The sequence below is a fragment of the Argopecten irradians genome, chromosome 12 (assembly GCF_041381155.1).
Source record: "Argopecten irradians isolate NY chromosome 12, Ai_NY, whole genome shotgun sequence".
Lineage (NCBI taxonomy): Eukaryota > Metazoa > Mollusca > Bivalvia > Pectinida > Pectinidae > Argopecten > Argopecten irradians.
The window spans coordinates 12,812,444-12,825,632 of NC_091145.1; the positions used below are offsets into that span (position 1 = coordinate 12,812,444).

The 13,189-nt window shown below is 34.1% G+C and overlaps 1 protein-coding gene across 1 annotated transcript; it reads right to left on the minus strand.

Annotated features, from left to right (window-relative positions):
* Window positions 1–1,836: 1,836 nt before the first annotated feature.
* On the minus strand, window positions 1,837–12,817 carry LOC138336351 (carbohydrate sulfotransferase 10-like). Its single transcript, XM_069285794.1, has 4 exons — window positions 12,583–12,817; window positions 9,194–9,225; window positions 4,023–4,259; window positions 1,837–3,061 (listed from the first exon to the last, which is right to left on the minus strand). Exons 1-4 carry the CDS (start codon window positions 12,680–12,682, stop codon window positions 2,138–2,140), a joined length of 1,293 nt encoding a protein of 430 aa, XP_069141895.1. The 5' UTR covers window positions 12,683–12,817; the 3' UTR covers window positions 1,837–2,137.
* Between the last annotated feature and the right edge of the window lie 372 nt (window positions 12,818–13,189).

Genomic DNA, 13,189 nt, shown 5'->3' on the forward strand with positions numbered 1-13,189 from the left:
AACTACTATGTTTATTTTATGTTTATATTAATTTCGAGTATGCATGAGATTTCGTTTCTGAATAACATTTTAAGTCTGCCATTTTCAAATGTTGATTATCTATGTTTGTAATATTGTTGGAGAGGGCCTGATATAAGTTGAAATAACTTGTGCCCAATCCTTTTGTTTCCATAAGATATGTTTTAAACTAAATTCAAATTCTGATTGGATCCCGAAATTTCATCCACGTCTTCAAAAGTTATTTAGAAAAAAAAAAAAAAAAAAAAAAATGCGTTGTCTCGACTCCTTTGGCTCACATCAACAATGGTTAAATAAAGAGAATTAGCCCAAATCATGTACTATACATCAAAGGACAGATTGATTGGGTACAACAGACATTGTTGCACTACATTTTACACAGACAGTCAGAAGTCAAAGGTCAAAGCATGAACATTGTTCCATTACTGAAGTCCTAACATTAAATATTGGAGTAAAAATAATATTTTTTTGTAGTTTCTGCAACATGCGAATTTCTATTGAAAAAAAAGAATACAACACTTGATTTTGCTAAAAACGTCCATATTCTACAGCTTCATAGCATGAAATTGATTTGGATAATGACAAATACTGCGTAAGGGCCAGGAACAACCAGGTCATAATGTTTTTATAATGATATTGGTTGGTAAATTGGATAATAATGCGTTGTCTCGACTCCTTTGGCTCACATCAACAATGGTTAAATAAAGTCAATTAGCCCAAATGATGTACTATACATCAAAGGACAGAATGATTGGGTACAACAGACATTGTTGCACTACATTTACACAGACAGTCAGAAGTCAAAGGTCAAAGCATGAGCATTGTTCCATCACTGAAGTCCTAACATTAAATATTGGAGTAAAAATAATATTTTTTTGTGTAGTTTCTGCTCGTGAAACATGCGAATTTCAATTGGAAAAAAGAAAACAACATTTGTTTTTGCTAAAAACTTCCATATTCTACAGTTTCATAGCATGAAATTGATTTGGATAATGACAAATACTGCGTAAGGGCCAGGGAACAACCAGGTCATAATGTTTTTATAATGATATTGGTTGGTAAATTGGATAATAACTGGTATCGTGTGGTAACAACAATAGAATCCTTTGTATCCAAAAATTCTGAGTACTTTTATAATGGAAATGTTACTCATTCAAAATAGTATACAGCATGCAGGCGACCCTAAGGAATTTTCATTCAAAACATACTGCTTATTATTAAGAATCATTGAGTGACTGTAAAACGGCCCAAATCGATACTCCTTTTTTGACGAAGTTGCCTTTACTGGTTGTGACATGTCTATGATACCAACAACGTTAACCGATTATATGATAAGAAGTACAGACCCCCACTTTATATCGCTGCTAGATCAGATTCTCTACAGAAAATGTCAGGGCAAAATACTGAGATGAACATATTTTAAGAGTTCCTAATTTCGCAAAACAACATGTAGATGAAGTTACTTCAACCTGGCCCTGGAGGATTGAGATATCAGTTATTAACTTTTATATACCAAGGCCGTTTATGTAAACGCTATGTTATGTTTTATAAACATTAACCGTTACATTAATGTTTAGTATTAATCATTGAATGGTAATAATATCTCTAAGTCGCGAAAATTAATGCCTCGCGAAATTTATCGACATCATGGTTTCAAGTATTATAGCCTGTCGTATGGGATTTAAAAAGCTAAGAAGGATAATTCGCGAAAATAACCCCCCGCGAATAAGTCCAAAACAATTAACCGCGAAATTTTGCACCCGCGATAATTAACAACTATATATTGTAATCATTGAATGGTAATATGAAAACAAATAATTATGATATCAGGAAGTTTTAATCAGCTTGGCATTAGAAATCAAATATAATTGTACAATTGCTAATTCTGAATTTGCATATTACATAGATGTCTGCCTTTGAGGATAGCTATTTAATGTGACGTCATCTGCATGTGGATGCGAGTAAAACTTCATACTTTTCAGAGAAAACGATTGAGTTTTCTCTGAAACATCACAAAATGATGACGTCTTAATGGATGCCTGACTATTCGCAAGGGAGATAACTTTGTGATATACAAAGACGGGTAAAACGTTTGTCTGGGTTTGGCATATCATTATTATCAAGCAGTGCTGATATCAAAATACCAAGGTTTAATGTATTTTCTGTCCTTGAATAATTTATCAGGTCTACAATCGTAGCCAAACACTTCACAATCTGGCTGGAGCAGTTTACTTAGTTTCTCCATGTCTGCTGTGTCCACGGTAGAATACGCCTCCAACATAGCTTCCTCTTTGTTCCTTCGGGACACATCGCCGTCTGCAGCGTCACCAATAGCTTTAATTACAGCATCACGGAACTCTTTTGGAGTTATCCTGTTACTGTCTTCCTCACTGATGGGATATCTTGACTTTGTGCTAATAATTCCATTCATTTGAAATCCTTTCCAGATCTTCTGCTGAATCTTGAAAAAATTTTCTTTACATGAATAACTGCTCCCTTTAGATCTGAAAAGCATATCAACGCGTTCCGTTATTGTAAAATTTGCATATTGTCTTCTCAAATCCTTTTCTAGACTTTGAATTACTTTTGATTGATTCATTTTATCTAGTAAATACATAGTGTCTTGTTTGATTGTTTCCATTTGACCTATAAAGTCGTACTTGTATTGACAAGGGTCACAGAAATTAAAGGCGAAATGGTAATGCGCGTCACGTCCTTCTCCATGTTCCTCAGAATGGATGATATATTTGATAAATTCCTTAAATTCAATATCAGGAACACATGTTTGGTGTCGGCGTCGTGCCACCCTTGCTATTGACGGCGCCACCGATTGCCAGTGGGAATTAGGCATAAATAGCTTATCAGTGTACCCAGATAGGAGCCGAGTATAAGGGTCCCGAGTAAACATAAAGGAAAATGAATTGTTGAAGAATGGCGCCCGTTCCTTTTGAGGCAATGCTTGTAGTGAAGCCACAGGTGTAGCGCGTTTGTAGAATATATCCGGATCGAACGGTGATGTTGTATTGAAAACTCCTGCGACTATCTAAAATGATAAATAATAAAGGCTATTACACATATAAATAATTTTATTATATATTTTATTTACAGATTAAAATAAAAAATTGGGGCGTTGTTGGCGTAACAGCTATAGGAGATCCTAATACCCAACCACTAGCCCTCCACCTCTGGGTCGAGAGTTCGAAACCCATGTGGGACAGTTACAAGGCGTTGACTATAGAGCGGTGGTTTTACACCAAGTGCTTCAACATTCTTTTGTTTACTTTACCTGAAACGCCCTTCAATTGTGAATAGTGCGATAGAAAATAAATCAAAATAAGCTAACTAATCTTGTCTGCCACTTAATTCAATCATACCTTTCTGATTGAAACCTCATTGATTTGATAATAGATCATACCTTTCTGATTGAAACCTCATTGATTTGATAAAACATCATACCTTTCTGATTGAAACCTCATTAATTTGTTAATAGATCATACCTTTCTGATTAAAACCTCATTAATTTTTTATAGATCATACCTTTCTGATTAAAACCTCATTAATTTTTTATAGATTATACCTTTCTGATTGAAACCTCATTAATTTGATAATAGATCATACCTTTCTGATTGAAACCTCATTAATTTTTTATAGATCATACCTTTCTGATTGAAACCTCATTGATTTGATAATAAATCATACCTGTCTGATTGAAACCTCATTAATTTGTTAATAGATCATACCTTACTGATTAAAACCTCATTTATTTGTTAATAGATCATACCTTTCTTATTAAAACCTCATTAATTTGTTGATAGATCATTCCTTTCTGATTGAAATCTCATTAATTTGTTAATGGATCATACCTTTCTGATTGAAATCTCATCGACGCTTTAATCAATCATACTTTTCTAATTGAAATTCCATTGACTAAATTTACTTTACAAATCCAAGGGTCCTTCCTACTATTCTTATTCGAGAATTTACCCCAAAACAAATATACTCACTTTAAATAGCGTCCCCCAAAATGTGAATCCGGACTTTAAAAGGTAGCAGTACGTCAATTTGTGCTTCCTATCGATATACATGTGACTTGAGATTTCGCGTCTGGACTTGTTCATGCGGAGACCTTTCTCTTTCAAAGAACAAACTCTTTGGATTCTCTCTCTTCGTTCTTTGTTGACTTGACCCACTTCTCGAAGTTCTTCCGCCTTCCTCTGTTCCTTACTTAATTCACTTACAGCCTATAAAGGACGATTTCAAATCTTGCATTATTGGAAAATTACAAAATGTTTTATTCACATTCTTACTCGTCCTTTCAGACGTCACTGTTTTATTGTCTATTCTTACTTATACTTTTTACCAGAACATATATGTTAAATTCATATTGAAACATCTTATATATGCAAAAAATGACGTATTAACTTCATATTTATGTAAAATTGACAACTTTAAACTAAGATACTGAAAAGCAGTAAGTTATTACACGAAACTTTGCCGTTAAACGCGAAACTTACGTGTAATACGTACGCGCACTACGCGAACCTATGGCATTATTAAGCGAACCTATGGCATTATTAAGCGAACCTATGGAATGATTAAGGGAACCTATGGCATTATTAAGCGACCCTATGGCATTATTAAGCGAACCTATGACAGTATTAAGCGAACCTATGGCATTATTAAGCGAACCTATGCCGTTATTAAGCGAACCTATGGCATTATTAAGCGAATCTATGACATTATTAAGCGAACCTATGGCATTATAAGCGAACTTTTGACATTATTAAAGTTGTATTTCTGGTAATTTTCACTGTAACGATATGTCGTTTTAACATTTGATATTTGAACATGGACATGTAACTTGATGATTTAGCTCCCCAAAAGCATATGTCGGCCTATAAGAGAGCGAAATCTAGGGATAATATATTCCTGGTTTTGAATAAAACACCTCCAATCTCCGCCATATTCAGTACCTTCGAGCTTTGTCGGAATTCAGAATCGTATCACGTGGCTGGCGTCAACACGTCCTGCACGTGGAGATCCAGGTAACTAGCGTAAGCCCACATGTGTTTGTTTACGTTTTCCTTCTGGCTAATATGAGCAAATTGGGCTGGTTTATGTCCACAGAGCAATAATTTGAAACATCTCATTCACACATTGCCGTAATTCAATATTGTGTGTATCAAAAATCGTAATGTTTTAGCATTAATTTCTTTGTACATCCAGTCTGCTGAGGTCGACCACGTGTTTTGTTTACGAAAAATTGTTGACATTTCTCTTGGTTTAACAACTCTCGTATTACTTCGAGATTGTCGCGACGATGTTCGGAAGAGTTCGGAATGATTCGCGGGATCGGTATCTTTCGAGCCTATTTTTTACGTGTACACGTTAAAAAGATTTGTTTTACTTTTGTTATTAAAATACTCCCATTGCTGCAACTTTATAAAAAGTGGTAAAATTAGAAAGTTTAAACCTCGGACAGACGGAGAAAAATGTGTATAGCACCTATACAGTTTTTACTATGACAAAAAGAGCGAAAGTGATATACCATACAACTTTAAGCGAAACTATGGCGTTGTTTCGCGAAACTGTGGCGTCAGTAGTAACAAAGAAGAAATTTCCAATCAGTTCTTTTTTTTTAATTTCCAATCTCTATGTATCATATATTTCTGACAAAGACGTTTTCAACACATATGTTATCATAGTCATGTTGATGTGTATAAACAAATTCAGATTGAAGGAAAACCAGCAGCTTCTACGATTAGAAATGGTCACATGAGACTTCATCTCAGTTGAGATTTAATGTGGGTTGTAACTTACTCAGACCTGAGATATATTGTAACTTATCCAGACGTGAAATATATTGTAACTTATCCAGACGTGAGATATATTATAACTTACCCAGACGTAAGATATATTGTTATAACTTACTCAGATGTGAGATATTTTGTAACTTACTTAGACCGGAGATATATTGTAACTTACCCAGACGTGAGATATATTGTAACTTACCCAGACGTGAGATATATTGTAACTTAACCAGACGTGAGATATATTGTAACTTAACCAGACGTGAGATATATTGTAACTTAACCAGACGTGAGATATATTGTAACTTATCCAGACGTGAGATATATTGTAACTTAACCAGACGTGAGATATATTGTAACTTACCCAGACGTGAGATATATTGTAACTTACCCAGACGTGAGATATATTGTAACTTACCCAGACGTGAGATATATTGTAACTTACCCAGACGTGAGATATATTGTAACTTACCCAGACGTGAGATATATTGTACCTTACCCAGACGTGAGATATATTGTAACTTACCCAGATGTGAGATATATTGTAACTTACCCAGACGTGAGATATATTGTAACTTACCCAGACGTGAGATATATTGTAACTTAACCAGACGTGAGATATATTGTAACTTACCCAGACGTGAGATATATTGTAACTTATCCAGACGTGAGATATATTGTAACTTACCCAGACGTGAGATATATTGTAACTTAACCAGACGTGAGATATATTGTAACTTACCCAGATGAGACGTGAGATATATTGTAACTTACCAGACGTGAGATATTTGTAACTAACCAGACGTGAGTATATTGTAACTTACCAGAAGTGAGATATATTGTAACTTATCCAGACGTGAGATATATTGTAACTTAACCAGACGTGAGATATATTGTAACTTAACCAGACGTGAGATATATTTTAACTTACCAGATGTGAGATATATTGTAACTTACCAGACGTGAGATATATTGTAACTTAACCAGACGTGAGATATATTGTAACTTACCCAGACGTGAGATATATTGTAACTTACCAGACGTGAGATATATTGTAACTTACCAGACGTGAGATATATTGTAACTTACCCAGACGTGAGATATATTGTAACTTACCCAGACGTGAGATATATTGTAACTTACCCAGACGTGAGATATATTGTAACTTACCCAGACGTGAGATATATTGTAACTTAACCATACGTGAGATATATTGTAACTTACCCAGACGTGAGATATATTGTAACTTAACCAGACGTGAGATATATTGTAACCTTACCCAGACGTGAGATATATTGTAACTTACCAGACGTGGATATATTGTAACTTACCAGACGTGAGATATATTGTAACTTAACCAGACGTGGGATATATTGTAACTTACCAGACCTGAGATATATTGTAACTTATCCAGATGTGAGATATATTGTAACTTAACCAGACGTGGGATATATTGAAACTTACCCAGACCTGAGATATATTTTACCTTACCTAGACCTGAGATATATTGTAACTTACCCATACCTGAGATATATTGTAACTTACCCATACCTGAGATATATTGTAACTTACCCAACTGAGATATATTGACTTACCCAACCTGAGATATATTGTAACTTACCCAGACCTGCATGAGATATATCGTAACTTATCCAGATGTTTTTGAGATATATTGTAACTTACCCAAGTAGTGGGATATATTGTACCTTACCCAGACCTGAGATATATTTTACCTCACCCAGACCTGAGATATCTTTTACCTCACCCAGACCTGAGATATATTGCAACTTACCCAGACCTGACATGAGATATATCGTAACTTTCCAGATGTTTTTGAGATATATTGTAATTTACTTAGTCGTTTCTGAGATATTTTGTACCTTACCTAGTATTTTCTGAGATATATTGTAACTTACCCAGATGTTTCTGACATATGGTGTAACTTAGGCAGATATTTCTGAGATGTATTATGCCTTACCCAGAAGTGTCTGAGATATATTGTAATTAACCAGATGTTTCTAAGATATAATGTAACTTATCCAGAAGTTTCTTAGATATATATCTTAACTTACCCCGATGTTTCTGACATATAATGTAACTTACTCAGATATTTCTGAGATATTTTGTACCTTACCCAGAAGTTTCTTAGATATATGTTAATTTACCCAGATGTTTATGAGATACATTGTACCTAATCTAGACCTGAAATATATTGTACCTTACTCGTTTAGGAGTTATATTGCAACTTACCAAGACATAAACTGTAATTTACCAATGTTTCTGAGATATACTGTAATTTACCCAGATGTTTCTCAGATGTTTCTGAAATATATTGTAACCCAATCAGATGTTTCTGAGATATATTGTAATTTACCCACTCGTTTTTTATCTGAGATATATTGTAGTTTGCCTGGTCGTTTCTGAGATATATTGTAAGCTATCCAGATGTATCTGAGATACTTTGTAACTTACCCAGACGTGTGATCTATGGTAATTTACCCAATCGTTTCTTATATATATTGTACCTCATCAAGATGTTTCTGAGATATAATGTAATTTATTCAGTCCTTTGTTGGATATTATGTAACTTCCTCACACGTTTCTGAGATATATTGTAACTTACCCACACCTGAGATATATCGTAACTTCTCAGATGTTTTTGAGATATACTATTGTAACTTACTTAGTCGTTTCTGAGATATTTTGTACCTTACCCAGAAGTTTCTGAGATATAGTGTAACTTACCCAGATGTTTCTGAGATGAGTTGTAACTTACTCAGATGTTTCTGAAATATATTGTAACTTAATCAGATGTTTCTGAGATATATTGTAATTTACCCACTCGTTTTTGATCCGAGATATATTGTAATTTACCCACTCGTTTTTTATCTGAGATATATTGTAGTTTGCCTGGTCGTTTCTGAGATATATTGTAAGCTATCCAGATGTATCTGAGATACTTTGTAACTTACCCAGACGTGTGATCTATGGTAATTTACCCAATCGTTTCTTATATATATTGTACCTCATCAAGATGTTTCTGAGATATAATGTAATTTATCCAGTCCTTTGTTGGATATTATGTTACTTCCTCACACGTTTCTGAGATATATTGTAACTTACCCAGACCTGAGATTTCTTCTAATTTACCCAATCGTTTCTGAGATATAATGTAACTTACCCAGATGTCTGAGATACACTGTAACTTACCTAGTCGTTTCTGAGATATATTGTAACCTACTCAGTCGTTTCTGACATATATTGTAACTTACTCAGTCGTTTCATATATATGTTGTGATTTACCCAGATGTTAATGAGATATTTTGTACCTTACCCAGTCGTTTCTGAAATATATTGTAACTTACCCAGACGTTTCGGAGATATACCGCATCTGTAGCTGAAGAATGAATGAACATATTAAAATTGGCATCAATAAAATTAATAATAATAATAATAATAATCATTATCATCGTCACCACCACCACCACCACCATCACCATCATCATCATCATCATCATCATCATCATCATCATTATCATTATCATAACTACCATCACCACCATCATCATCATCCCAAAATTCATCATCATCATCATCATTATCATCACCATCATCACCACCCCACCACCATCATCTACCATCATCACCACCACCACCATCACCACCACCACCACCACCACCACCATCACCATCACCATCATCATCATCATCCTAAAATTCATCATCATCATCATTATTATCATCACCACCACCATCATCACCACCATCACCATCACCATCACCACCACCACCACCACAGCCACATCATCACCATCATCATCATCATCATCACCATCACATCATCATCATCATCACATCACCCCCACCACCACCACCACAGCCATCATCATCATCATCATCATCATCACTACCATCACCACCAACATCATCATCCTAAAATTCATCATCATTATTATCATCACCACCACCACCATCACCACCACCATCACCATCACATCATCACCACCACATCATTCCACCACAACCATCATCATCATCATCATCATCATCATCACTACCACCACCATCACCATCATCACCACAACCATCATCATCATCATCATCATCCAAAATTCATCATTACCATCACCACCACCACCACCACCACCATCACCACAACCATCATCATCATCATCATCATCATCATCATCAACATCAACTACAACATTATCATTATTATTATCATATTTAGCAAACATCATCATCGCGAATAAGGTATAATTTTGTTAAATTTTGTCTTTTTGGTGTGTTCTCCATTTGCCCACTTTTTAGAGAACAAAGAAAAGTGTTGGTATAGGAGAACCATGGAAAACCAATTATAGTCAGTTTCATAATAATTTTTACCTGTGCTTGCCGGTATTCGTTTACCTGTCATGAGCTTACCTCTAGTTTGTCAAAAGTGGGGAAATAGAGAGATATCATTACATACAGTACAGTACTATATATATTTTATGCATTTTGACTTAATATGCATAATATCTGATATGTTACACCTTTATAAATTTCAACATTGAGATAAGAACTAAGAACAAAATTGCATCCAAGTTTTAGGAGAAGTGTCACAGGAAGAGCAAATTGTTTCAATTTCAAGAATCAGTTAAAATCATAAAAACTTCTACATCTGTCGTTATTAGGAGAACCCAATCAAGACAATAATGCTTGTAATGTTGGCATGTGTACTTATGTAGCTATATAGAGAATATATCACAAGAAACTGTTCAATTCTATCGGATGATACATGTAACAATACACATGTAAATATGCATGTACCTAATTAATTAAATCATATACATTTGTATTCCATATACATTGTATATCAACTTTATTTATGTCCCGACATTCCAATTCTATACAGTAACATGAAAGTCAAACATACATGTACTGTTATATATTTGTATGTTAGACATTGATAAAATCCAGTTATTTTTCATCTAGGATGATATTTTCGCATTTTTGTTTTTTTGAAACTTCCAGATGGTCGTTAAAATATTCTCCATGAAATAATTACTAAGTATGAGATATTAAAAAATCAAATATACTTTTTAGTCAGAATGTAATATTTGGTTTAATTGAGATATCTTTCGTTTACAGTAACCTGCAAAACTTAGTAAATTTGCATAATTTGATAATACATGTATTATATATCAATGCGCATTACTTTTATCACACAATAAAAAACCTAAGCATTTATACAGAAGATATATGTTTGATATGTTCAATTAACATAAAAATAACAAGAACATAACTGAGATTACAAAAAGAGTAACATATTAATAGATGTTTCCAAGTTATAAAATTTTCATGCATGTTCATGTTATGCATAAATGAAACCCTTATGGAATAAGTACAGAAGCACATGTAAACACAGGTAAACCCAGGTTTACTTCTCTTAAATAGACTATAACCTTTGTCATAACATTCTGCTTATTATCAGATTATGGTGGGCAAATGGAGATACAGCCGTCTTTTTTTATTAGACTTAACGTCGTATTAACAGCCAAGATTATATAAGGACTGCCTCTCCGATTTATCTCTATATGCTCTGCATACGATAGCCGAGAGCGGCCGAAAAATCACTGCTACTTGTAAAAGTGTTTTGCCAGGCACTGAAGTTCCACACAATTCCTTAGTTTACTTCATAAATACAGATCATAGCAGTTTGTGACACTATGGCCAACGTCTTCGGAGTAAAGTTCTCTCTAAACACACAGACATATCGGCAGTTCATTTTCAAAAAGACATTCTGCGCGGCTCCCGTAATATGATCCGTTACCCCCTTTAAACTAAACTAAAGAAGTATTTCAGAAGGGCATAGTAGTAAACGATATACCTTGTCATTATTGTCAGTGCCAGGCAAAAACTAGTACGAATAGCAGTCGGTCATCGCATATGTATGTGTGTATAATTTAAATAACTTGTTCTTTATTCTTTGTGCTTTAGTACTTAACACTACTGTAATCATAAGGAATGTAAATAAAAATGACTTCACAAATTATTCTTCACTTTTCCCTTTTTTTGTTTAGAGGTTTTTATCAAACAAAATGTATTAGTAAATTTTGTATCGTGTATATATTGAGATGCCAGAATGAGAACATTACAAGTATGAAGCACTCTAATAAAGATACGTAACATGTGTGTAAGTTCAAGTTATAAATAATTAGCGTTACTGTTACGATGTCAATCACCTGAATATGATTACAATGCATTTACAAATGTATTTAACTGTATGTTTCATACAATGTACCTACATGTATAACCTAAGGGCTTTTGGAATAAAGATTGATCACAGGTCTATGAAAGTGTAATTAGTATAATGGACTACCCGGCGGGCTATCGTCCATATAAATGAGCTATACACAAATTAGTCACTCTTGTTCTGCTTTGTCTCTTATTTCTTTTCTACTAACTTTCCACATATTAACTATTTAACTATTTGTGTTGCGTCGAAATAAAATAGAATTATATTACTAGTATCAATATAAATGTGAATTTTCCAAACTATTGAAAATAGCTATTTTTTAATAAAACGAAGTTGACATTTTTGAAGTTCCTTTCTAGATTCATTTAAAATTAATATGATGATGATTTATATAATTACACTGTACTTGTTTCAGAAGCCAGCCTCTCATGACATGTATGCTGTACTGTGCATGTATCCTTATTGAATAAAATATTTTTTAAACATAATATGTTGATAATAACATGTTACACATACCTTTGGTTTTAATTGGTTTTATCCACTTCACTATAAATCCAAACATGCAAAATCCTAAGAGGATATATAACACTTTTTTTATCCATCTTTGTGACACCATATCTCTTACAAGTACTTCCTTCAAATAATCTGTTATTATGAAAGACTACGTTGAAAAATCAGATGTCATGTTCATATGTTGTCACATGCCTGCTACGTATGTTCCGCTTCACTGCGTTCACTATGGAAATATTCATGGCCACGTTTGTGATCGATTTCTTATGTAGATGGCAAGATCATATATCAACAAATATATCGATGCTATGATATGGTTGACACAAGCTATAACACGTGACAACGATGTGAACTATACCATGGTGACATGATACACGATGCAATATGAACATGGTGACACGATGCTATAACATAACATGATACCGTGGCAATGTAACACATGATGCCAACTGGTGACATCATGCTATACACACTGGTGACACGATGCCATGATAATGTGACACGATAGCCATGATATTGTGACACGATGATATGGTGACACGAATGCTAATAACATGGTGACACGATGCTATGATATATGGTGACACGAGTGCTGCTATAACATGGTGACGTG

Coding starts and splice junctions, on each gene's coding strand:
- LOC138336351 (XM_069285794.1), bottom strand. CDS start 12,682: ATGGTGTCACAAAGATGGATAAAAAAAGTGTTATATATCCTCTTAGGA. Junction 9,226..12,582: donor AAAACCAATTAAAACCAAAG/GTATGTGTAACA, acceptor TTCATTCTTCAG/CTACAGATGCGGTATATCTC. Junction 4,260..9,193: donor TATATCTCCGAAACGTCTGG/GTAAGTTACAAT, acceptor CGTCCTTTATAG/GCTGTAAGTGAATTAAGTAA.